The sequence below is a fragment of the Dermochelys coriacea genome, chromosome 21 (assembly GCF_009764565.3).
Source record: "Dermochelys coriacea isolate rDerCor1 chromosome 21, rDerCor1.pri.v4, whole genome shotgun sequence".
Lineage (NCBI taxonomy): Eukaryota > Metazoa > Chordata > Testudines > Dermochelyidae > Dermochelys > Dermochelys coriacea.
Genome location: NC_050088.1, coordinates 5,268,805 through 5,294,741, shown reverse-complemented (window position 1 = coordinate 5,294,741; position 25,937 = coordinate 5,268,805). Strand labels below are relative to the sequence as shown.

Here is a 25,937-nt window from a genome sequence, read left to right as displayed (position 1 = left end):
GTAACAGTTTCCTTATTGGTTTACTGCTCCAGATTGAGAGAACATTTAAGAAAAAAAACTTCTTCCTCCTACCCTCCCAACACTTAACTGTTGAAACATACTGTCTTTTTAAAAGAGGAAATCCACAATATATAGTCATTTGGCCATTTAAAATAGTTTATTACCAAAATAAAAAACCTTTAAGATAAAAGGGGTATAACATAAAAGCAGAAAAGGCGTCGGCAGTAGTTTGTTCATACAGCGGGATATAATAAACCAGATGTCAGATAAAAGTTCATGAAAGCAATAATCATCATCATCATCATCATCTACTCATCTGCATTTGCCCCCCCCCTCATATTGGGCAGCAGTTCTGAATCAGATACCTACACAAGTTCAATTGCCTGAAAGGCAAGTGGCAGAGCAGCATCAAGCACACTTACTTCTCACTGCTATCTGGGCTAAAATATCCAGGTCCTGATCACACTGGCAGTTGCACATGCATCGCTCCCATTGGTTTCAGGAGGTACGTGCATGTGCCCAACGGGATGATCAGGTCCCAGAAAGCTTTGAATAAATGTTGAATAATAAAAACAAAAGAAATCCACCACACACACACACACACACACACACACCCCTGAGCCAAATCCTGCCATCCTGTCTTTCCCAGATTGGCTCCCTCTGCCCAAATGTCAGGAGTTTATGGCTTCCGAACAGTGAACATTTAGGGGAGCAAATGCAATAAAACATTAAGGGAATGTTCCCATCCATATACTTATTCCCATTACATATAAATAATCATATACACTATATACATGTGATGTCTATTTAGCATGAAGTTTTGACTAATTTTAATGGCAGTATTAATTCAGGCCAGTCCTCCTGAGGCCCTGGAGGGGTAGAAATCAAACTGTGAAGATGCTCATTTTCATACTGCCAGTTCAGAGTGTGCAGAATTAAACCGTGTGCCTAGAATCCTGTTACAAGGCTTTGCTGTGTTCACCCAAACAGTTTGTCCCATTTTGCTTAAGAGGAAGGACAGAAGTTCCTGTATTCATAGCATAAAAACACAGGTGAATTTGCACAAAGTGTTGGATTGTTTATTCCTTCAGTAGGCCAAGTTTTTTCAGAGCCTCCCGCCGGTTTTCATCTGTTGCTCCTTTAGGGGTGATTTTTACACTGACACAAGTAGGCCGGGGAAGCTTCAGCAACGGGTAAGATTTGCGCTTGTCACCTTTCCCCAGCTCCTTGTTATCTGTTTTGGATGGTTTGAGTTCAATAAAGTCTTCCCTTGTGCCAAGGGAAGCTGGGCGTGTTCGGTTATTCCTGAGAACACCGAGAGCCATCATCTTAGGGACTGATGTTTTGCCAAGCGAGCTGCTGTCCATGTTCTGGTCCTCCCTGCTCAGACCTATGCCTGAACGCTCCAAGGAGTTGGATTTGATTGTCTGGCTCAAGCCAGGAGCAGTGCGCTCTGCTGGATTTAAACTTGGAGCATGTTGTTCAGGTTTCTCAGTCACAGGAACATCAGTTCCATCATCACTGTTTAAGTTATCCCTACTACCAGCCCTAGGAATGAGGACAGGGTTTGGTTTGGGAGCAGTAGGAGGTCTGACAACATGGACTTTAGATTCCCTTCCTTTATCATGTAGGAGTCCCAACTTCTCCAATGCCTCCCACCTGGCTCTTTCCTGCTTTTCCACAGAAGAGTCACTGGTGCTGGATTTGTACTTGGGTGAAGATGGAGAAGGCACTTTTCTATTGTGATCGGGATCCAAGAGTGGTGCCAGGCTGATTTTGCTAGGTTTAAGGTTAATATTTGGTGGCAGTTTTCTTGGCTTTGGGGCCGTAGGAGGCCCTGGCTTGATGTTTGAATCCAGAGAAGCGTCTTTTGAGGGCAATTTCTCTTGGTTGCCTTGAGGATCAGTGGCTCTCTCTCGTCCCTTCTCACAATGTTTCTTCTCCTCTTTCAAAGGCAGCCTTGCATTCTCTGGAGCAGAATGCTCTGATGCAACTTCAGCCTTCTTCCCCATTGCTGCCTCACCTTTTTCCTTTGCCTCCAAATAGTTAGGTAGTAGCTTGTCTTTACTGCCGTTAGAAGATCCCTTGCTTCTGGGATCCTGGAAGGGTTCAGGGGGGTAGATAATTATAGACTCCAAGTCTGATGGCTTCATCTGAGTACTCACTCTGGGCTGGTGATTTGACTTGTCCTCAATCCCAGTTTTCTTGGGCATCTTCCATGAAGACTTCCCTGTTTCTTGAGCTGTTGGAGTTGGACCGTCAGCGAGGTCAGTTGCTTTGCTGACAGAAACCTTGGAGGTTGTTTGTGCGCCTGCTGCTTTGACACTCCTTGGAAGGCTGTGGTAGCCTGAGCTTGTAACCACCCCTGGAGCAGAACTTGAGAGAAGAGATCCATGCTTATGTTCTACTTCATGTCGCTGACCAAAACTTTCAGTGAGAGACCCACTGTCCAAATCTAGACAAAAAGATAAAAGTTAAGTATGCACCTACATGCAGAGTATCGCACCAAAACCACCCACTAGTTACATACAGAGCTAACCTTTTTAATAGGGTTGCCAATGAACAGAGCCAAGATACCCAACTTAAAAAAAATTTACGAGGGGGATGTTAGCGCTGGGGAGGTGAATATATTTTCTTATTGCAAAGATATTAAGTTTGCAGTTAGTGACACAGATTGCCCAATGAGTCCTAGAGATTGACATTTAATATTTTCTAGTGTAAACAGCATACAGATATTTTGTCCTACACTTTTGCAGACCAGCTATTTACCTTTACCAGGACAACCAGCAGGCTCTTCTCCTAGGGTAATCTACACTAGGTGCATTGGAGACAGACAAACCTTTAGTCCCTTCTCCCCACCCCAACACAGATTTTTCTAGTCAATTATGCACTACCAGATATTTACTGTATGAGGGAAGCTGGGACAACATTCTGTCCCCCCTGCTAAGAAGCCCTGTGACACAGGGCTTTCAGTCCTGGTCCCAGAAGGCTCCGAGTTCTGAAGTTCAGAATGCTAGTTTTAACCTTACTTTTTGGAACAAAGTCTCTCTTTGGCCATGTCCTGGGAAGCTTAGAACGTTCAGCATAATCAGTCTCATCAGCAGAAACCCCACTGTCTGCTTCCGTATCCAGAGAATCAATAGTTTCTTCTAGGAACATCAAACATTCCTTTTCCTCGACAGATAAATAGTCATAGCTGTTATCACTCTAAAAGGGAAAAAAACAAACCACCAATGGGGAAATTAGGCATAATGCGGCTTACAATCTTATTTATAGTTTAAATGAAGCCAAGGACAGCTCTCTCCCACAGGATCTAACTGTTGAATACCCAGAAACTGCCAGTCTGCCACATGACAACTCAGCCACACCACCAGAAGCACTACTTAAGGGCAACCTCATTTGGTAGTATAATCAAACTGCCTCTGAGGATTTGCCACTCCTGATCAAGCAATTAGAGTCCTGCCCCTGACAGCAGCCACTAACTTTCCTTTGAAGCATCAGTAATCCCATAATACATTTGTCTGGCTAGTTGTACTGTAGACAGGCCACATTTGTATGCATCAGCCATACTGAGTTTTGGAAACGTGGCTAAGCATCCAGAAATTCAGAGGTCTTAGGAATATGATGGCTGCTCTCCATGCTCTGTAACCTCCCCTCTTTTAAAGAAGCACTGTAGGATCCGGCTCAATCATCACTGGACCATAAGCAACTCTTCTGCGGTGTCACATCAACATTAGTTTCAGGGCCAATGGAAGATGCTATTCAACTCTGCAATGCAGCTTTAGATGCCTATAAAACTGAAGGCATGGAAGGGAAAACGCGTATTAAGCATGACACACAAACCTCCACCTTGGGGGGGGGGGGGGGAACTCCCTTATTTTGGAAAAAAGCATCAAGCTGGACCTGGTATCATACAGCAACTAGTCTGCCCATCCCTCTTAGTTATACACAGGTCTATTTCTGGTGTGCAACAGCATGGAGGGCCTGTTCTGTACAGTACTGCAGTGAGTTCATTGCAATATGCTCCAAGTCAGAGAGGAGTAATTAGTCTCCCTAATCCTGAAATGTGTTTGAGGCAAACTAGCACTAATGGATGGGTGCAAATGCATGATTTTCACCATTTAATGGGCCAAATCAATCACTGGTATCATTACTGACTTAGTTGGAATTAAATCTAAGTGGAGTGTGGTTTAATACACATCTCCTTTAGATTAACTTGGAGTCAACTTTGTTATAGTTAGTCATACTTTGGTCCCGCTCAGGAGATCTAGCCAGCTAAACTCCTCCTACGCACTGAGTGGAGTGCATGGGCCCGGCCCACCGACACAACCCAGGCTGGATTCAGGGCTCTAGCAATTCAGAAGAGGCAAAATGATAGTCCCCACCGGCCAAGCCATTCTGAGCTACACAAAGTTGAGCACTTCAGCAAACACAGACCAAGCCAACCTGCACATCAGTTGGGAGCAGGTGATCAGCTTGTTTTGTAAGCTTAAGTTTGCCACCGCATAGGTCTCTCATGACACTCTTCCATTGTACTGCCGGCTGGGAGCTCCATAATGTATAGCTCTTAAGCAATACCATCGCAGTTCAACTGCCCAGGGTGCTTGACAGAGCAGCAGTGTTAAGGTTGCTTTGGAGCCAGAGAAGGAGTTTGGCATCACAGTTCAGCTGTACTGATTCATGCCTGCCTGTGGTGATGAGTCTTTTATAGGACTGTGTTTCACTCTCTTTGCTTAGACTTAGTGATTGCCTGTGTTTGTGCTGCACCATGGTTTGATTGCTGGAATATACCAGAGAAAGAGAATCAATGAAAAAACTGCAAACTCCTTGGGGCAGTAACCATCCTTTTGTTCCATGTTTATACAGTAACTAATACAATAGGGTCTTGATCCATGACAGGGGCTTCTTTATGCTGCCCCAGTACAAATATGTACTTAAAAAAAAACAAAGCACTTTCTGCCTACCTAGAATCCCTCCTTCAAAAAACTTACAGGGCCACCAGCTGTTAGCCCTGGAAATAAAGGTTACTTAAAATGTTTACTTACAAATTCAGAGTGGCTTGAGTTAGTGCTGACCATGCTGTCACAACTGCCAGAATCTTGACCAGGGGTCCCTAGCCACAAATCCTCTTTCGGCATATCACAAATCACAGTGGCAAGAACTTCCAGGAGCAGGTGTAGAAAGCTCCAACTCAAGCTGCAAAAAGAGCATGATGTGCTCAGTATTGCATTCGTTATGCTTGGAACTCACTCGCACCAAATCAGACACATCAGTTATATTTGCATTCAATTCTAAGGAAGCAATGAGGACTTCAGATCTGTTTGATGTGGCCATCCTTCTGTTCTGAAGAACTGTTCACAAGTTAGTGACTTTAAAAAAAAAAAAAAAAGTAGTCATCTGGAAGACTCCAGGGCTCAATAGACCTGTAATAGGGTAAATGCCACCAATTCAAATTGAGTCCATTTTGGTAGCGATCACAAGCTGTCGCTATCCACTGACAATAGGGTGGTCTCTGCAGCGTGGGTAAGGTAGTGATTAATGGGCAAGGGAAAAGAAAGCCAGAGAGCAAAAGCAATGCAATGGTTAGTTCTCAGCTCAGCTAGGCTCAGTCCATATGCTAAGATGGGATGAAGAAATTTCTGAAGTTGTGCTGACCACTTTGTCCTTGTCTCCACTTGCTGTTTTAAACAATTTTTAGTGCTGGTTCTACTGTGTCCATTGGCAGAAGAGGGTAAAATTCGTAGCATAGACAAGACTGAAAAAACATAGCCAAGGTATTTTGGAGAGTTTAACAGGTGGGGCTAAATCTTACCAGCCTGCTAACTATACTGGCTAGCATATTGCTTTACCATAAGCTTCCTCTTTGCAAGGTGCTAGTTTTTTTCCACCCCACACCTAAATGATGCAAGTTTGTCAGCTGCTACAGGGAGAGGTGCTTATTTACCTAAGTCATGAGTTTAGATGGGTGTGTTCATGGCATAGCCTGCGTGAAGAACACCACCTCAGAGGTTCCTTGTTCTCACTGGAGAAAGACATACCAGTAATGCCAAGAGGAAAGGGTCTCACTTTAGACAGCCCTAGATTTGCTAAGGGTCTCCATAAAACTGGATTCAGAGGCCCAGATAAACTCTAGTAACTCGTTTAATGGGACTGTGGGTGTACTGAGCTTTGATTTAAAAAAAAAAAATTATGGAAGTTGGAATTCAGAGACACATGCAGATGTATTTTTTTCCTTGGATCAGGGAAATTCCAGTGACATACAAAACATTGAACTCTTCTTTCAACCTAGGATTTAAAGCACTATGCAGAGTGGGAGTGAATTATCCCCATTTTCCACATAAACAATCAGAAACTAAACAACTTGCCTAAGTCCCACAGCAAGGCAGTAGCAGAGCTGAGAACGGAACACTGGCTTCTCACCCTACCCTAGCCACTAGACTATGCTGCCTTGTGACCACACTCTCACAAGCTCAATAAGTAAATCTGTGACCAGCCCTGCATGATAAAATTGCCAACCCCACCCTCTAGACATTCTAAAAGTCATCCAGCTGTTGATCAATATTGTTCCCTCCCATCATGGGCAACTGGTATTTAGACTAAGATCGGATCTCTAACCCACATTTGTTAGGACCATTACAGTCAACGTGGTGCAAATATTACCTATTTTGTGAATTATTGTATGACAAGCCCTCCAAGTCCAACATGTCAAAACGACCGCTGCAGAGACAGTGTCACAGGTAAAAGAAATAGCTAGGAAATTGTAACTGATGGATGCACAGCCCATATGCAATGGCTGCTTTTCTAGAGGTCACTTCTTCCCCCGATATACCAGCAGGTATTTGAATGTTTCTAGGCTAGTATGTTTAAGATAGAGGCTAAACTCAAGCGTGTTATCTGTAATTAGCTCCAAGAGACTTGCAGCTCTTTATACCTGATGGCAAGCTCAGATGAGAGGGTTGTTTTAAACATGTTGCTTTTAGACAAGTTTGTATGTACAGTATCCAGTGGCAACACTTTATGGAGGCAGAGAAAGCACCAAGTATTTCAGCAAATGTGAAGATATGAAATGGAGGTCAAATGTTGACAGAGAATGAGATGGCCTTTTATAGGCTTAACGCTAGAATGCGCTGCTAAGGATTTAGGGTGTGCGATTAACTCAGGTTAACAAAGGTTAAAAGTTAGCTTTAAAAAGTGTAGTTATTTATAGCCATAAAATCTGAGACATGAAATATTAACACCGTGAAACACAGCTCAGTGATATTGCATATTTAAAAGGAGAGATGCATATTTTCCAGATGCATACTGCCTATTCATCAAAGAGCAGAGAAGGGCTGGGCAACAAATACTTAATCCACTAAAAACACAGCCAGTATTACCCATCAGAAGGGAAGGCAAAGCAATTCTTGGTAGCGTAACCTGGTGAGGCTTTCAGCAGTGTGGCAGCTGGCTTTTTTTATTAAACAAACAGCATCAGGAAACCACATCTAGTAATACAGGATTAGTCAGACTGAGAATTTTTTTAAATCTTTCCTGAATAAAAGATAGAGAATAAATTCCAGTACACACCACACGAGATATGATCCCTCAATGTATGCAGCAGTCTTAATTTAAATGTTTGACAAAGTATTACTTTAAATAAACCCCCACCGTTTGGTCTAGGAAAGCAGGTATGTGGGTTTTTTTTGTTTGTGTTTTTTTAAAAAAAACAAAACAAAAAGTAAACCAGCCAGCTGTCCAACAGTTTGGCAATATGAGGACCAGGTTGAGCGTAAGGGACCCTAGGACATTATGGAATCTATGACTTAGTAATGCTAACAATGCAAGAAGCCACATGCTAACATTAGTTTGAATGAGACCCACAAGTTTCCTTCAGTGGTACTTGTAAGCTCTTCATTAGTTCCCCACCCATAAATTTTTAGGATTGAATTGGTGTTTGTGGGAAGTCAGTCTTACACTGACTTGCGTGATGGGTGAAACCTGAAGTGGCTAATTCAAACCAGCGTCCTGTTTACAAGCATTTGTCATCCACACAACAGAAATAATGCCCTGTGACCAGTTACACATCACAAACAACAAAAATACAGGCTCTCCAAATTTGAGCACAAGAGCTTTAGGTTCAAAATGCAGAGGTGCAAATCACACTGTTTGTGAAGAGACCTAAATTCATCTAATTATTAGGAACAAAAAGTTCACCTGGATTTGTATCACAGCCACAAGTGTGGCATTTACAAAAATATACAACTAACTACCATACAGAGTTGCATGATTACCACACATGGTCTCATTTGTTCTTTAGGGCAAAACTTGGGAAGAAAAGCATTCTAGACTAGCCAGACATACATATATGCTTACGGGGCAGATCAAAGGTACCAAAAATGGAAAGATAACAATTTGAGTTTACCTTCTAGTTTCTGCCCCACCCCCATGATCTTACATCATGAACTTCAACCCACTTTAGCTGGTCAAAAAGTGACAAAAATTGAGTGAGGTTTTCCCCTTTTGCAAGATTCAAAATAGTTATCAAAAACTCTCATCTACCCCAAAAAAAAAAAAAAGTGCCAGCAAACTACATTTCAGTGACCATTTTGATTTTTAAAAACTACAAGAAACTAAAATTTCAACAATGCCCAGCTTTTCTACCTTTTTTTTGTTTGAGGAAAAAGCCAACCAAAAAAAACCACACCCAAAAAAAAAAACCAAACAAATGCTGGTAGCTGTATTGCTACAACTGCCCTTCAAAGCTTTGACCCTCAATCAGCAATGGGCTAGGCAACACTTAATTCTGTATATCAAGGCAGCTTTTAATGCAACTACTAACACAAGTATTAGTGACACAGCTATTTGAGCAACACATTCATGAAGCTTTTTTTTGGCTAGGGCAGAGCAAATACACAAAACATGCACTTTGCACACAGGTGCAAACAACATGAGCCTGTTCAACAGGCCACTTCCACAGGCACAAAAAAGTGTAACTAAAATTCTTGGCAGCTAAAGTTGCAACTCCTTTAGTTCTACAACAGTATCAGAGGTATCAAGGCTCAAGCTGAAAGGAGATGGGAGCTACAGTCATACCAATTCCCCTTGGTTACGTAAATAGATCTAGTTGATAAGCTTTTCTTGTTAGCTTCTAACTAGCATGGGAAACTATATTAAGAACACCAGGTGCTTCTAAATTAGAAGAAATTGAAGACTCTTCCCCCCTCCCCCCCCCCCACACACACACACACACCACCGATCATAAAACCATTTTAATTTTTAGGGTCTAGAAGCTAAAGATCTAGAGTAAAATCCTGACTTCATTAGAGTCAGTGGGATTTACATTTCACCATTGGGAGTTTTATCTCCCACTCTCTCCAGCCTCCTCCCTAGAGACAACACAAGATAAACTATTACTTGTCACTCATTAGAAGCTTTTAACTTCTGTCACAAAGCTGGTTGCAGAGGAACCTTTCCGAGCACTAATAAGGAAGCAGTGAGAAATCTAGAAAGATTTACAGATACCAGAAATTGTACCCCTAAGGGATTTCACCTGGTCAGCAGCCCCTGCAGAGCAGGCAGATTGCAGCAGTAGATGCTGAAATGGCAGGAAGGAAATCTGAGTTAGACTCCAAAGCTCTTTCCTAAACTCTTATTCCACCCCACTCCTCCCCAACTGTCCTAGAATTTCTCCACCTCATGTTAAACAAATACAGCTCAGTCAGAGATTAACTCACCTTAACTAGAAGAGAGAGAGAAGGATCAAAAGTCTCTACTTCTCTAAGCGAGGAACTGAAACCCCAAACAGACCCCTCCTCTTCTGTTCGGCTTATGACCTATCACTGACTTACCTGGACAGGTATGCCTCACCCACCCTACTGTTGACTGCCACCCAATCACAAACTCTCTTCCCACCTTCTCACTCCAGCTGTTCTCAAAAATAAGGAGGGAGGGAGGAGCTTGACATTAGGGTGGGATGAAAGTTTTCTTTGCTAATCAAAACTCTCTGCTTCTTGCCCTGAGAGCCAATGAGATCAGAGGGTGGAGTACATGTTGTGGCAGCTGGAGAGGGGCTAAATGTGTGCAGCAAAAAGGGCTCTTGCAGTCAGCTGAGGGAAGGGGGGAGGAAAGAGACAGGTGAACAAATGTAAGTTAAACTAATTTCTCAACTGTCATGAGAAGCTTCTTTGCTGCTCCTAAGTTGGGCCATTTTCCCTCCCTTTTTATCTGTCAATAGCTTAGTGCAACTGAGGTGTGCAGACTGGCTAATTCAGGATGCTTTAGTCCTCTGTCCACAGAACAGGTACAGGTGGGGCAAGCTCCCCATCTCCCTATGCTAACAAAATGCCTCTTGCTTGGACCTAAAGAGGTCAGTTGTAGGCTGACGCAATCCTTTCAGAATACTGATACTTTGCATGCCTAGAGCAACTTTCATCTGAGGGAAAGCGCTTTATGATCCTTCTCTAATTATGCCTGTGAGAAAGGTACTACCATGATTCTTTTACAGCGGGAGAAACTGAGGCAAAGTGACTCCATGGTAGAGCTAGGAAAAACTCTGAAGTCCTGATTCCTTGTCTTTTGCCCTACAGCCCCGGTCAATAGACCCCTGCCTTCCAACGTTTGCTGAGACTGAGCAGGTATGCCAGTTGCTATGGTGTGTCTTATTGTAAGATCACCTGTCCTCTCTCAACTAGACTGAGACAGCCAAGTCACTTCTTACAGGTCACTGAGTAGCCCTTTCATTTCTGCTTCTCCCCATCCCTCTAACTTCCTGCCTGTGTCTTAAACATTTTAAATAGGTCTCGCAGGAGACACCTTAACCTGGCATCCTGTTTTTCTACATAGTTAGTGACGTCCAGAGGAGTCAAACTCGTAGCCTTGACCAAAATGCATGTGTACATAATAATTAGCTCTTTTATGAGATGTTTAGTGGTGTGTGGCAGTGAATATATTAGTTCTCAGCAAGTTTATTCTCTTATGTGGTTAAGTAGCTTAGCTTTTACATTCAGTGCTTTAATAGGATGATTTTTTCTCAGCTATAAAAATGTGGATTGCTAGTGAAACAAGCTTGTCTCTATGTATCATTAAAGGCTTCCCAGGCTGTACCACCCCTAGAGATATCCTAATCATCTGCACCTCTATTAACGGTTTTTGTAGCAAACCTAGCACCCCCAGCAATGAGTTCATGCAATATGTGTTGTTCCTGCTTCCTGACTGTTTTATGAACCTCGACACTAATCAAGCAGGGGAAACTTTCCCTTGGCCATATAAGCAACTGATTACTCTTAGACAAGAGCACCTTCCTCTCAAGCTGCTGTAACAGCTGCTGCTGGAGTCAAGCAACTCAGGCTGGTAATACCTCTGAAATCAGTGACTTTAATTTGACCTTGTGTATTGACCCTGCCGCATGCCTTCAACGCCTAATAACTGCAGCAGGAACAGGACTAGAGGCCGAGGGTCTGATTCTGCCAACTCTTGTTCATGTGAGTAGCCCTGACTTCAGTGGTGTCATTGCTGTGAGTAACAGCTACTCACGTGCATAAGGGCTTGTAGACTCGGTGCAAGCCGTTCATTGACAAAACTCCCAAGTGTAACTTGCAACAGTTACATCAAAGGGGACGTTGGCCCAGTGGGAATTCCTGGGATAGCTTTGGCACAGCACATACTGAGAATCGCTGTGTTGTGTTGTGTTGGAGAGGAAACTGAGTAAGTGTGTGAGCGCACACACCTCCCATCATGATTCTGCCATTTGAATTAGCACTTTCTACATACTGCAGAAAGCAAAAAACAAAACTACTATTTACAAATGCCATTAAAGCACTCTTGAAGCAATCACAGATGGTGATGAACACAGAAATACTTTCCTAACCATTAACTGAATTCAGTGAAACATTAATGAAGCAGCATTGAATGGGAGGAAACTAGATTAACATGCCAGAGACCAGGAAAGTGCACGATAAACTGTATGCTGGAATTACCCATTTTACAAGGGGTGGAAATCCTGCTTGCATCTGTGAATAGATTCCCAGAAAACTTCTTGGAAAGATAAAGCTACTTATGAGCGTTCCACCACTAAAGATATTGCAAGAATTCTATAAGTGAGGACAGGGAGTAGTTTCTGTAGGGATGGCCGATTTAACATAATTAATCTAGCTCTGCCATTAGCATAAGTTTTTTAAATTTAAGCTCATTGGATCTATTCCTTTTTTACACAATGGCTTGTGTTTGGTTTGCCCCCCTGGAGCTGAATTACCACCCCTCCTCACAGTGTGGGGCTGGTCAGCAGGAATTCAGTGCATGGAACATTTTTGGGTTCAGAGCCGCCTCTCCTCTGGGGTTCACCTGAACTAGGGGTTTACCTCTGTCTCATTGCAGCCTCTCCAGTGGGAGGTTTGAATGTTGAGCCATGGGTCCTGTACAAAAATCAATCCTCCTGGCTCCCTCCGCCCATGATACTTTCTCTACCTCCCAGGGTTTCACTCCCTCTCCTGCCCAAACACCTTCCACTTCTCATTTAAAGCCACTTGTCATCTGAAGTGATAAGGCCTCTCCTTTGGTAGTATCTTCCCCCCCCACGAACAAGCATGTCACCTCTGCAGTCTGTCTCCATTAGGCAAAGAGAGAGTCCAGACGTTATTTTCAGACTGAGGTATCCCTTGAATCATTCAGCTGGCTCTGTGCTGTGCAGTAGGAGCTGTTAAAAGAATAAGAAATTATTTGTCCCTTTCTGCTTCCCTGATTTTAGGATCTGTGGCTACTGCTAAAGTTGCACCCTTTCTGGTGGGTGAGCAGTGTGGGGCTCATTTTTAATGCTCCACTCACTAAGACAGCTCATACCTGCTGAAGGAGGTTTGCCACATCCAGCCACCAAAAAAAAAAATCCAAGCATAACCCCAGCAGCAAACTCCCATCACTCAAATCAACTGGCTGACAGGCTCACTCAGGGGTACGAGCTTCAGTTATCAAATAAAGGAGCTGCTCTTACGCCAACATGTATTCCCTTAGCACTACTCTGAATACTGAGGTGGAAAGGTTATTTAGCCATACAGAGCCATGTAGAAAAAACTAAGGCAAAGGGGAGGCTGGCCCAGAGATTCACCTCTCAGCATTTCTAGGTCATCCTCCACTCCAATGGGAGAGGGTCTGGGGGTCAGAGAGCAAGGAAGGGGAGCAGTCTCCTAAAGCCATGGATCCAAAGAGAAGGGACACCCCTCCACATGAACACAGTGGATACAGCTTGCTGCCACATGGCTGAGACCCCAGGAGCAGTTGCAGAGAGAGTTACCTGGGAGGAATTAATGCCATTTCAGCATTAAGACCAGCTGAGAGATCCAGGTGGCTGTCTCTGGGAAGAGAATCAGGTTGGATGTCAGAGTTGCCTGTGTAATTGAGTGGATTTGACATTTATGTTCCTTCTCTGGTATATAATAATTGGTGTATTATGAATCCATGTTCTTTAAAGATGATCCGTAGAGGAAAGAGTTGTATTGTTGGTTGTATGTAAGAAACCTAAGCTTTTGCCCATCGAGCTACCAATTGCTCAGCTAATAAACATGGTCTTGAAAGTTAATATAAATTTTAAAAGTATGGGGTGGGATTTTGAAAAGCACTCAGCATTGACCTAACACAGCTCCTATTGAAATAAATGGTAAAACTCCCATTGCCTTCACTGGGAGCACAGTTAGGCCAACACTGAATGCTTTTGAAAATGTTTATACATGTTACTATTTCTCTCTTCCCCTAAAACTAAGAGCAATATGTCTATGTTCAAAATATCCTGAGCTGATTATTTTATTTTGCTGTAAACAGTATCTTGCCTCATCTTGAGTAGAAGGTTGTAGCAAAGAGCTGATATTTTTCTTACAATTATTATGTAACATTTTAATGTTTGTGCATAAACATTCTTGTTGTAAATTCAGGAGAACACGTGCTTGGTGGTATGCAACACAGCTGCAAAAATACGTTATGCACACACAGGATTCATACAGGCTGCAGCAGTGCTGTTCCATACACATGCACATGAAGGCCACACTTTTCCAGATACACTATACAGCCAAAGGACACAAATTAATTGTGGTCCAATCGTGTAGTCATGAAACTTCCACTGACATCTACAGGTGTTCCACCTGCAATATCATACTTGCTTTAAAGTCATTTAAAAAAAATCCCTTCACTCTAGTTCTAATATCATATAGCAAATTATATTTAAAAATTTCAGTTATTTGCATTTCACTAATGAAGTAATTAGATTTGTCCCTCTTGTTTAGTTACTTTCTACTTAGGGAAATAGGGATTGCCAGACTTGATAAATGGCTCATTTAGTGCAGTATGCTGTTTCCAAGAGCAGCCATCACCAGATGCTTTAGAGGAAGACACAAAAAAACTCCATAGTGGACAATCATGGAATAACCTGTCCCTAAGTACAGTTTCTTCCTAATCCCCTTAATTAGAAGGTGGTTTATGTAAATTCTCTTACATTTTGGGAAAAAAAAATTTAAATTTTACCTTTCAGTAGTGAGCAAAATAGCATTTGGAAAAACAAACTGCTTACAATTCCTCTGTCTTTTACTTGATATTTTTCTTCCAATTATTGTGAGTTTGGGAATAAAATAGAATACACAACAGCTTTCCACAAGCTGCGCATTCTCCTTGCTTAATAATTAACAAAAAGGTTCCTTTTGGGGAAGGGACACAAACATTGACTGTACTAAATCTATAAATAGCTGTTTGATATTAATTACCCTTGAATAAAAATGTGACCTATTTTAACACTTGATATGCACTCCCAAAATGTAGTCAAAAATTTGTGGCTCAAATAGTTAGAGCAAATCATAAACGGAATGGTACTTTGACAAGCTTCTGGCTGGTTCTTGCCTATTTTTCCTCTCGAAGCAGGCAAGGTTAAGTAATCAGAAAAGTGTATTACCCATTGCAAGTGCAAATAGAATTTTGTTTCGTAGATATTCCGAGCCATGTGTCCTACTAAATCAGTAGAGGTGTTGATAGCATAAGGACTCAAAATAGTTCCCGCTCCTTGCCAATAGAACCCTCACAGCCTGATACCCTCTGTGTGAGGTCCTGATCTGCAAGGGGCCTAGCATTCTTCCTTTCTGTTAAAGTATCAAGTGCGCAGCATCCCTAAGGATTAGGCATACAAAGACCCTTTTTGACTGCACAGAAACTAAAGACCCTATCCATGAGCATTAGTGAGAACCTGAGAACCATGTTTTTCATGTCCTTCCTCCAACAATATAGGCAGGGGCACTCGAAAGCTGTGCCTGATTTTATACATTATGAAGCACACACAATGACATAGGCAAACACTCTGCTCGCAACACAAAAGGACTTTAGACATGTTAACAGGTTCAGTGTACCTCACCCTATTAATAAATACAAATAATTCATCTGAAACCTTGTCAATAAGATGTCTTACCAGGCTGGGCTAGTCACCTATACCTATTTCCACTTGGCTCTGCAGGTCTGTCGGGCACTTTTCTCCTGTGAGCTGTGAACAGTTCAGTAGCAACAAACCAATTAACCAGGCAAAATGCTAATTAACAGATAGCACTTTACATTTTCAAAATGTTACACTACTAAACCTTAACATGGCTGTGAGATAGTTAGGTTCCCCCATTTTCCAGAAGGAATAAAATGAGGCAAAGAACTTAAGTGATTTGCCCAAGGTCAGAAGTAGTGAGAATTAGAGATACAGTTGGAAGTCAACCCTGGAGTTCTAACACAAAGTTACAGTATGATCTCTTCCCCCTCTTATTTTCCTGTAGTATAAAGGACACTGCAGCAATTGTCAAGCTGGGAAGATGCAAGTAACTACTTGGTTGCCAGTCATTCATTACAAATAACTTCATGGTGCTTGGAATCAGAGTAAAAAAGCAGTGATTTTCCCACCCCTCCACTGTTTTACTTCACTCAGTCCAAGCCAGAACAGAAAGGTAACAGTGAAAACTGGAGGCCCAATCTCATTTAAAACCAAAAGGATGGAAGATTGCTTACATTTAAGGTGTAGCAACAATTTTCAAGTTTTATGTCCTGTTAAAGGGCAATGTAGCTTTTAGTAATACATTGTATAAAACCAGAAGTGTGTTTCTGAAAACAAACATTTAAGTAAGTCACGGAATGACAATTCTGCTAGAAATAGCAGCTAGTTCCTAATGTTTTCTGAGGCAGCTAACTGCCTAAGATGTTCGTTCAACATGGACTTAATTTTGATAGGCAATACAATCCTTGCTGCAAAAATATAGTTATGAGTGAGGAAATGTTTTGATCATCACTAGCGTATCACTCCGCCCCACACATACCATTTTGTCTATGTACTTCATTTTCAGGACAATGTAGGCAGTCAACTAGAGAAATATAGTACTAGACTCTTGACTAGATAATGGGTTTTAGTGCAAATTTCACTTTCAACACATGAAGGACAGCACTTAACTGATTTCTGCTACAAGGAAAATAAGGCTGCTTACAAAACGCCCTGGCACTAGACAGATTCCCCTATAGGGTTTGCCAAAGCCAGCTGAAATGAGTTAAAACTGCAACTGCCTTGTCTTCACAAGCTTCGTAATATGTGGTTAGTTAACATGGGTTAAACATACCTTTTTTTCCTCCTACTGAAGACAAGGCCATATAAGAACATATGTAGTTTTGGACGCTTATTAGCGTTAAACCATCTGTTTACCAAGAGGAGAATAGGTGCCCTAATCATAGAATATCAGGGTTGGAAGGGACCTCTGGAGATCATCTAGTCCAACCCCCTGCTCAAAGCAGGACCAATCCCTAATTTTTGCCCCAGATCCCTAAATGGCCCCCCTCAAGGATTGAACTCACAACCCTGGGTTTAGCAAGCCAATGCTCAAACCATGCAGTAAAAATTTAATAACTTCCTAGTACTTGTCATTCAGATCCTGATTGGGTGGAGGAGATGGGATTTTTACTTGTCAAACTACAGTACTCAGTTGGGGTAAACAATCTTGCAAATTATTAGTTCAGATAGATTGAGCACAAACTATTCATCATTCATATGCATAACATTTACAAATTGAATGGGAAGATGCGTTAACACCCCCCTCTGGTGTTAAGAAATGAGAAATACATAGAGTGCATGAGATTGACCAAGTATGCTGATGCTTTAGAAAATAGACCTCTAACTGTACAAAAACCCATGTAATGGTTCTACACTTAGACCATTGTTTTTGTACACCAAGCAACCAGTGAAAATCTTATGCAGAAGACAAATGGTTTACCCAACACATTGTTCACTTTATTTTTCCCACTATAAGCAAAGTGAATATACAGCATCATACAGATTTAAAAGTAAAATAATGCCATGTTCAAAATGGCAAATTCAAAAGGCTTCAGATGTACAAGTTGCCTTTTGTATAGTCCTCACAGCAATGACATACTGAATGAAAATGCTGAAAAATACGATTGGACAAATGACAGGATTCTGATGTGAACTTGCGTGCATAGAAGATAGTAACTTGAGTCTAACACTATATTTTGTGACACCAAAGCCTCCTTTTCTGTGTCTGTGCCATCTGGGGCAGCTCTCTTCTCTTTAGCTTCTGACAACCGTGCCCTTCTACCTTAACTACATCCTATGCGCCTTTCAGTAGTATTCTGAATTTGCTAACTGTTACATTGTCTAATCGGGCTGGTAAGAAGTATTCTATTTTTTAAATTTAACTACTATATATTAAATCTCTTGCAATCAAGAGTGGGAAACAGTTATACAACTTTGTCCTTTTGTATATGACTGAAGCTCCAGTGTGGTTTAGTGCTTCATGCTCTTATGCGTGTACAGTATGCTTCAGACTACTTTGTCCGCAGCATTTACCATGGCACAATATAGCAACCGGAGGTGAAACACCACCATTAAAGTCAAAGACAAAACTTGCACTGCCTTCACTGAAGGTATGACATCACCCCATGGTTTTTGCAGTGTAAGCATCCATTTCTCAGCCTTATGCACAAGAGAAGACTCTGCAGGTCTTTTGATTCTTATTGTCCAAACAAACTCCTTTTAAAGTATCAAAGCTAACAGTCTGTAACTAGCACACTAAGAGTGGGCAAAGTCACTGCATTTAGTCAAAAAGTGCTTTTTGAACTGAAGTACTTAAAAAAAAAAAAGTACATGGTTAACAGAGGCGGGTAACAACAAAGCTACATTGTAACAACTCTTATATCTTTATTTTGTCCACAGTAACTTTAATCATCCATTTCTTAACCCCAGGCAGAGAGGACAAGGTGCTAACAGGGAAGATAGGCTGTCCCATTTCTTAGGTGGAATGTCTCAAAAGCAGGAAAAAGGGCTTCTAGTCCATTTCAATGCCTTTAATTCTAAACTGCAAGTACCTACTGAAACAGGTAATAGCCCTATACTTGGGAACTTCTTTCATGTGCCTAGCTAATCTGAGAAACATATGGGGAGTCATCTCAGGTTTGCACATCTTTCTTGAGGGTACGAGAGCCTTTGCAGATCTAGTGAGTTTTATAAGAAGGGTATCTGAAGGTGGAAGCTTGGACAATGTTTTACAGAATGAATTTACATACATCTAGTGCTGTTCAAAGATGCTTCATAGAAAGTGCTCCTTAGTGAATTAGATGCATTTTCCATTTACATTACAAAAGACACCACACAGTATTCCTAGAGTCCAAGTTTCAAAAGTTAATCCAATTACTCTTCCAAACTATATTAAATGCACTTCCATTTAGAAGCGATTTTTTCATACACTGAAAAAAAATTTACACATTGTTGAATGTCACGTACACTTTAATGGACCTTATAAGAATGCTATAGTGTTTTGACTTTGTCTCAAAACTCTACTTGTCCATGAATTCTACAGAAAAGCTATATTACAAGCACTTATTTGCCTTTGGAACTAGCTAACTGCAAGGGGCCAGGTGTGCGTTAGTGGCTTGTGAAGACTAATTCACGCTCCATTCACTTATTCAGGTATTTCCACCGCTGTAACTAAACTCCAAGAGCTGAGCCACAAATGAACACTACATCAAAAATACGCATGCAGAAATCACATTTTCATTGATGCAATAATGAGTTTTGCAATATAGAGCACGTTGAAAGAAATATACTTAAATAACCTGTGCTAATGATAACAGGATGTTATGTCACTGGAATACATGGGTATGCTTTTAGTATCAAGATTTTTAGAAATTGTTCAGTCAGTTATTTTACTGCAACACCACACTTACTTCAGGCTAGGTCCCTGCAAAACACTGCTAAACATGTAAACTTTGACAAGCTTTTAAAGTGCTGTGAAAATCATGATCATTTCTTCATGCAACATAAAATGTTTGTGAAAGGCCACATGATTAGAGTATGTTAAGCTTCTTTCCTCCCTTCTTCAGGAAAAGGAATTGAGTGCTGGTGAAAAGGGCCACACTGGCAACTTGGAAGCTGAAGTCCTATAATTTAATCAGAGAACTAGTCCCGCACAGGCCAGCTTCAAAAGGATACTAGTGTGCTTCAACCTTTACAAAGGAATCTTCCTCTGAGGTAGGAAGTTCAGTCTCCCTGACCCATTCAATCCCTAGTCTCAGCTGAAATATTCCACATGGAAATTAGTGCTAATAATATTTTGGGGAATTTGTAAGGACATCAGTCCACATCTGATAGTATTTTGGGGTCATTATGGACAGATGACAAGCTTCATTTCCAAATGCATTACCTGAGCTTAAGTTCCATGCTGTCTTGAACAACTAATTTTATAAAGTGTCCACAATTGGTATCTTGGAACTAAAAGTAGTAATGCTTCAGTACAACTCAATTAACAGAGGTTTTGAAAAAGTCACAGTTGATTCCCCTGAGATAAAGAAATCACTCATATTTCCATGTCTGTACTGTAAAAAAAAAAAGGGACACAGATGCTAGTAGTAATCAGATATAATGAAGCTAGCACAAATTTATAAGGTCTTATCATAAGAGAAAACAAGTGAAGTTGCTTTTTCAAATATATATATATTGTAATTTACCCCCCAGAAAATTTACATTTTCTGCTTGGGAGGAAAGTAACTGACCACTTTCCAGCTCTCAGTTTAGATTCTGTAAATGACTCTGTTCTTTGTTAAAATTCAACATCTTAATTTTTCCAAGTTAATTGTTACTTGTTCAGATTTTTTTTTAAATGTATTACAGCAGTTCAGTGGTGATTTCAGATTCAAATCCATCTGATTTTCTAAGTAACTAAAAAACATTCAAGCAATGAGAATGACACTTGCATTGAACACAATATAGCAGAGATTCAATTAAATAAAGCAGACTTTTTTAAAAAAAAAAGTATTAGAATAGGGCAAACACTTGTGACCATGCTATCCACTTCAGAGATCCATTGCAGATAAAAGTTTGGACTCTTGTTACAACGTATGCAAAGTCTTATATCGCAGATTCCAGAGCACAAAACTAAAGGATTTTGCAAAAGCCAAAAATAAGTTTGCTAACATGGCACACAATAGTACTTTGCACTTACATAGCACCTTTCACCCAAGCACTTTACAAACATCAATCCATTAGCCGCAATACCTCTGTGAGGTAGATATTATACCCATTTTATAGATGAATATATGGACTGAGGTGTAGTAATTTGTCCAGGGTGTGTCACCCATTCACTGACACAGTGGCGAATATAATGTAGGAGTCTGACAGTCCCTTGATCTAGGTACTAACCCAAATTCCATCTCAAGTATTTATAATCCAGTCTCTTTCATGTTCTGTTGATCTACTGTCTCATTACATTAGTTTTAAGCATCTGCTTCCAGTCAAGCATTAAAAAACAGTTTAAAACAAGACTAAAAGCGAAGTAGGCTTAACACTGGCAGCTAACTTGATTTCTGTAACAAACTCATGAGTGCAATGTAATTTAATACCAAGTAAAAATTCTGGTCCATTATACTCTTGGTAATTATACTATTTATATACTACTTTGTTTAGGCCTTAATCCAGCAAGACACCTATGCACATGTAACTATGAGCACATTCCTAGTTCCACTGAGGGTCCACAGAATAATCCCTACACTTAGAATATGCATGAGGGCTCCAATTCAGAAATTACTTAAGCAGGTGCTTAAGGGGGCTTTCCTGAATCAGGGTTTAGCTAGGATAGCCTTAGTAACTTGTGTTTTTTCTTTGAATAACTAGAAGTTTCCATTCCTGAACCTGACACACTGCTACTTCATTATGAAGATGTGTATCTTTGTTCCCCATTTGCACAAACATTCAGAAGGTATTTCAGACCCTAACAAAGTAAGAAAACATGGCTAAAAGTTTAAATGCCTTAACACACACGTTGAGGCATTCTAAAAATTTCAGTAATATGCACATCTACAGCATCATTAATTTAGATCTCAAAGCGCGCTACATTAAGCCTTGCAATCCCCCATAAGATGATATTTCTTATTGTACCAGTTTTGACATCCCTGCTTTTGTCATTTCAGAAGTAAGCATTTTACCTAGCTTATTTTGTTATGAAAAACTGCTCCATTCCTTATTAGGATAGAGGTCTTGCTACTTAATCACTGGAGAGAAATCAAGCAAGCTAATTGCCATTGGCAGAATGCAAATAAAGAAACTTCAAAGTTTTTCCCTTTTGGATAAATGCTCTGACCTTCTGAAAAAAGACCAAGCCTTTGACCTGTAAAAAGAAAATGAGAACCAAAGATTAAAAAGTGCTAAACAATATTTGGAGCCTGGTACAGCTTCACACTTTCAGTGGCCACAAGATCAGCCACATTTTAGCAAAACTAGATTTTAATGTTTAACCAATACACTACTGTAATTCCTTCTTGCTGGAATTGAGATCATATTGTTACTGAGGACCCAAGTATTTCACGAAACATGCCAACATCCTGATGCAGTGTAAACAGAAGGGTTGACAGTTAATTGTCAAGCAACTAAACTACATTTCAAGTAATATCTATTGAAAAATATTAAGTTTATTGGGTATTTAACTCTACTCATTAATTTAAAAAAAGCTTTCAGTACAGCCACTATCGGACTGTACATTCTACTTTTGTTCATTCTGACCTAATGCAGCAGGGCAACTTTGGTGTTACCTTTTCTATATGAAGTATGCACTATAGGCATCTCTGCTGCAAAAATTGCTTGAATGTATAAGAGTTACTATGTAACTCATACAAAATGCTAATAGGCCCATGAACATGCTAAACTGTAAGACCAGTTTAGAAGTACTGAAAGATCACTAAACCTAGGAATTCAGAGTTTAGATTTCAACTGTGTTATTCTAAGTCTATAACTCTAGGTACACTATTGTGTGCATGTCCAGCCATGTCACACAGCAGCTTCTCCATCAGAAAATAAGGTTCTTCAGGAGTCAGGACTTTTAGCTGCTAACATACAACAAACAGCTGCCTGTTACTTTAAAATCAGCATGCAAGTTACCTATTTCAAACTAGTTGGAAAGAGAGGTATGCAGTACTGACATCTGTAAACCTGCACACTAACCATAAAAAAACCTGTGCATCTCAATCATTAAGTTAATAGGACTTTTCAAGCTTTGTGAAGGGACTTTTTATGCTTACATACAGCTTATCTGAAAAAACAGAATCTTATTCTGGAGCAGTGAGGTAGTAGATGTAATCATCCTCATGTAGACGTCACACTTCTCCAAAGTTCGCATGCCCAGTCTCCTTAGCATGTTCTCTGGCTTCCACTTGTCCAGTTAGCCCCTTCTGGCACACCATGCATCTTAGCGTAAAGCGATTTACATCAGTAAACTGCCTCTTTCGTCTGGCTTCATCTGCCAATTCCAATGCTTGTGCAAGAACAACATCATCATTGGTTTGAGAAAATGGTCAGGGGAGGGATGTCTGAGTCAGGGATTTTACGTTCAAGTGGATCATAATGAATCCCATCATAAATCAGAAGGACCGCCTAGCATAGCCAGCATCTTCCCCAAAACGGTCAATTCTGACTGTCTGTGTATCAACTACACAGATTTCACACTGATAAAACTTAGACAGAATGGATACTTCGATAGCTCCTCCCCACGTATCTTCTCTTCTGATCCACTCACAATACTCTTCATTGGTTTTCCCTAGTACTGCCTCACAATAGGACTCCGGATCACTTGCCACTATCTGGGCTATAAGACTGCGCATCTCCGGAGCACATGCAGGATCATAAATGCCTCCCTCTACCACATAGAATATGCTTGTGAAGAGACAGGAGTTATCTGCTGGAACAACCCTCCGTGCAAGTACAGGCAGTGCTTCCCTGACCGAAGTAGACACACTCCTTTTTGCAATTACAGGTGACTCAGTCTTGGGTTTGGTTGTGTCCTCTTCAACTATTAGAGTATCACCTGTCAAAAATAGAGAATCAAGAATTGTGAGGACTAGGTAGATGAAATGCAGCGTTGATTCACCAAAGTGCACTACAAATAGAAAGGAAAAACTACAAATACAGGGAAGCAAATCATTTAAAGTCTCCAGTATATCATGCCTCAGTTCTCCACAGACTCAGATCAGCACAATAGAAAGCATTGCAGATTAAATAAATTACATAAGAAGCACAGCATGATGCAGAAAATAATGGTAGGTTTGGGATTTCGCTGTATATTGCTGGTTCAGATAAAGACACAGGGTTTGTACTGGAGTCTCCAAATTAGCCCAGTTGTTAATGTTTTCAAGTTTACTGACTAAATCTGGAACATAAGTGATACGCAGTCCCTTGCATTTTTAGAGTCTCTTAAAAACCTACTTTAGAGACAGTGAAATAGATGTTTACATTTGCAGACGCTGATAAACAGGTTCCACAGTCACCGACAGCACTATTTTGCAATCAATTTTTTATTAAAGGGTGGTAGCCCTTTGTCCCAATGTCCCAACCAAGTTTCGGGTAAGGTAATATAATCTGCTGAAATGCAGTTTCAGTTAGGTATGGCACTCTTTTGCTCTTCCTGTCTTGAGCTGTGGAACACCACTGTATGCTGTAGAATATTAATGTTGTCTTTAAACATCTATTGCCTTTTACACCAGCGGGCCAGGGCTTTTGCTCTATGTTCTTTACACTGTGTTGAAGCAAGCTCATAAGGTTTTAATATTTGCAGAGGAAATGAAATAAGCTACAGAAAGGAAATACCTACTAAGCCATAGCAATTTCAGTGAGCCATGAGCATGATCAAATGAGTTCAGAGGGGCAACCTGAGCATACTTTTAACCCCACAGTCTCTACAACATCCATTCTAAACTTCAAGGTCAAAAACCACATATTTCTACCCCCAATCCTCTCCCCTCCACCCATCTTGTCCTCGAGGGCTCAAGAGGCAGAAAGAGCACACACAGGTCAAGTACCCCTTCTCAGACCAGCGCCCTCCCTGCACTTTGGGACTCACCCCCCGAAAGTGGCTTCAGCCTTTAGGGACCACTCCCACCACCCATCCCCGCGCCCTAGGGAGAGGGGAGAGGATGCTGCCCCGCAGCTTGGCCCCCCCGCAGGCGAGCTGCCCCGCCATGATGGGGGCGGCAGGAGCCCCCCCCCCAGGCTCAGGCCTGTCACCCAAGCCCGGGCAGCGGCAGCCCCGCCCGCCAGGGAAGCGGGGGTAGTGTCCCCACGCCCCTCACCTGAGTGGATGCCGAGCTCCCCCAGGCGCCGCTCCCCGTCGCTCAGGTCCAGGCTCCGCGGCGGGAAGCCGAGCAGGAGGCGCTGGGCCGGGGCGGGCACCCCGGTGAGGGCGGCCAGGGCGGCCTGCAGCTCCCGGAGGCGGGAATGCGCCGTGAGGCCGGGCAGCGGATGGGAGCCGCTCCGGGCCTTGCAGCGCAGCCGCAGCATCCTCCTCCGGGCCGGGCCTCCCACCTCTGCGCCCGAGCAAACCGGCCAGGGCGCCTGCCCCGCCAAGTCTCGCGGACGTTTCCGCCGTGGCTCGCTATTGGCGGCGCGCCCAGCGCCCCGGCCCCCACCGCCACCCCTCGCGTGCCCGCGGCGCGGCCAACTCCGCAGCTGGGGGCGGAACGCTCGAGACGCCCTTAGTGCCGTCACGCGCCCACGAGGAATCTCACAGTGGAGGGGACACGTCACTGCGTTCCGCCTCCCTGCGCTCAAGGGGGACTAGCAGCGGGGGCGGGGGGCTGGGCTCCATTCTCCCCTCGTTTGCATAATTGCATCTTATTTGCAGACCAGAAGTACCTGCTCTTTCTTCCTTCGCCGTTGACTGCAAGATAATGGCGCGTCTGAGCCTCATTCACGTGCTGTTTGTCTCTGGGCCTGTTTGCATTCCCTTTGCGCCTCTGCCTCCGGGCCGTCTCCGGGTCTAGGCCTAGTCTAATTGTTCGTGTTCCTTCGCCTAGCTCGGCCCCCCGCGCCCTGGGTTCCACAGGCCTCCCCCCCTGCGCGTCCTTGCCCAGCGCAGCCGCCCCGCTGCGTCGTGGTCACGTGGGCGCCTCATTAGCATTGCCGTTTGCATCTCCTTCCCGGGCCGCCGCCCGCCGCCCCCTGGCGGTGGTGTCACCTGGGCGGCGCGCGGCGGGGGGCGGCGCGCGGGGCTCTTGCTGCAGTGCGGGGTGGCGCGAGCGCCCGCTGCGTCCGTGCCCTTGCCGCTGCGGGGGCTCCTGGCCGTCTTGGAGGCTCGCCGCGCTTGGCAGGTGCCGCCGCCGCCTTCCCCGGTGCGTCTCAGCGCGGAACCCGGTCCCGGGCTCGGGCTGAAGAAGGCGGGGGCGGGTTGCGCCTCGGTTTTCCCCCGCGCTGCAAGCGGGTGTGTCTGGGGGGCTCGGCTGAAGGTCGGCCACCCGGTGAATGCAGAAATGCTGGAGCGGGGGCTGCGAGTGCCTGGCTGAGAGACCTGCCCCCTGCTCAGAGGATGCTGTCAAGCCAGCGGGGATTGTTTCCCAGCCGGGGCATCTCGGGGATTGGCCCCTAACAAAGTGCCGCGGCAGCTGCATAATGACTTTGGGAGGCTGGGGGAAGGCTTTGTAAT

At 42.7% G+C, this 25,937-nt stretch overlaps 2 protein-coding genes across 6 annotated transcripts; both read right to left on the bottom strand.

Moving 5' to 3' along the window:
- Positions 1 to 142: 142 nt before the first annotated feature.
- C21H1orf116 (chromosome 21 C1orf116 homolog) lies at positions 143 to 22,688 on the bottom strand. Of its 5 annotated transcripts, none has more exons than XM_043500614.1 (4): positions 22,550 to 22,688; positions 5,046 to 5,196; positions 3,030 to 3,207; positions 143 to 2,455 (listed from the first exon to the last, which is right to left on the bottom strand). In XM_043500614.1, the coding sequence occupies exons 2-4, from the start codon at positions 5,136 to 5,138 to the stop codon at positions 1,080 to 1,082; spliced, it is 1,647 nt and encodes a 548-aa protein (XP_043356549.1). In that variant the 5' UTR covers positions 5,139 to 5,196; positions 22,550 to 22,688; the 3' UTR covers positions 143 to 1,079. The 5 variants fall into 5 exon arrangements, with proteins under 5 accessions (XP_043356549.1, XP_038235738.1, XP_038235740.1 ...); XM_038379810.2 differs by lacking the exon at positions 22,550 to 22,688 and adding an exon at positions 9,828 to 9,946; XM_038379812.2 differs by lacking the exon at positions 22,550 to 22,688 and adding an exon at positions 9,714 to 9,846.
- Positions 19,009 to 24,877, bottom strand: YOD1 (YOD1 deubiquitinase). Its single transcript, XM_038379821.2, is given in 4 exon segments — positions 19,009 to 22,806; positions 22,808 to 22,893; positions 22,896 to 23,327; positions 24,589 to 24,877. Coding segments are annotated over 4 exon segments (912 nt in total). The 5' UTR covers positions 24,797 to 24,877; the 3' UTR covers positions 19,009 to 22,620.
- Positions 24,878 to 25,937: the final 1,060 nt, after the last annotated feature.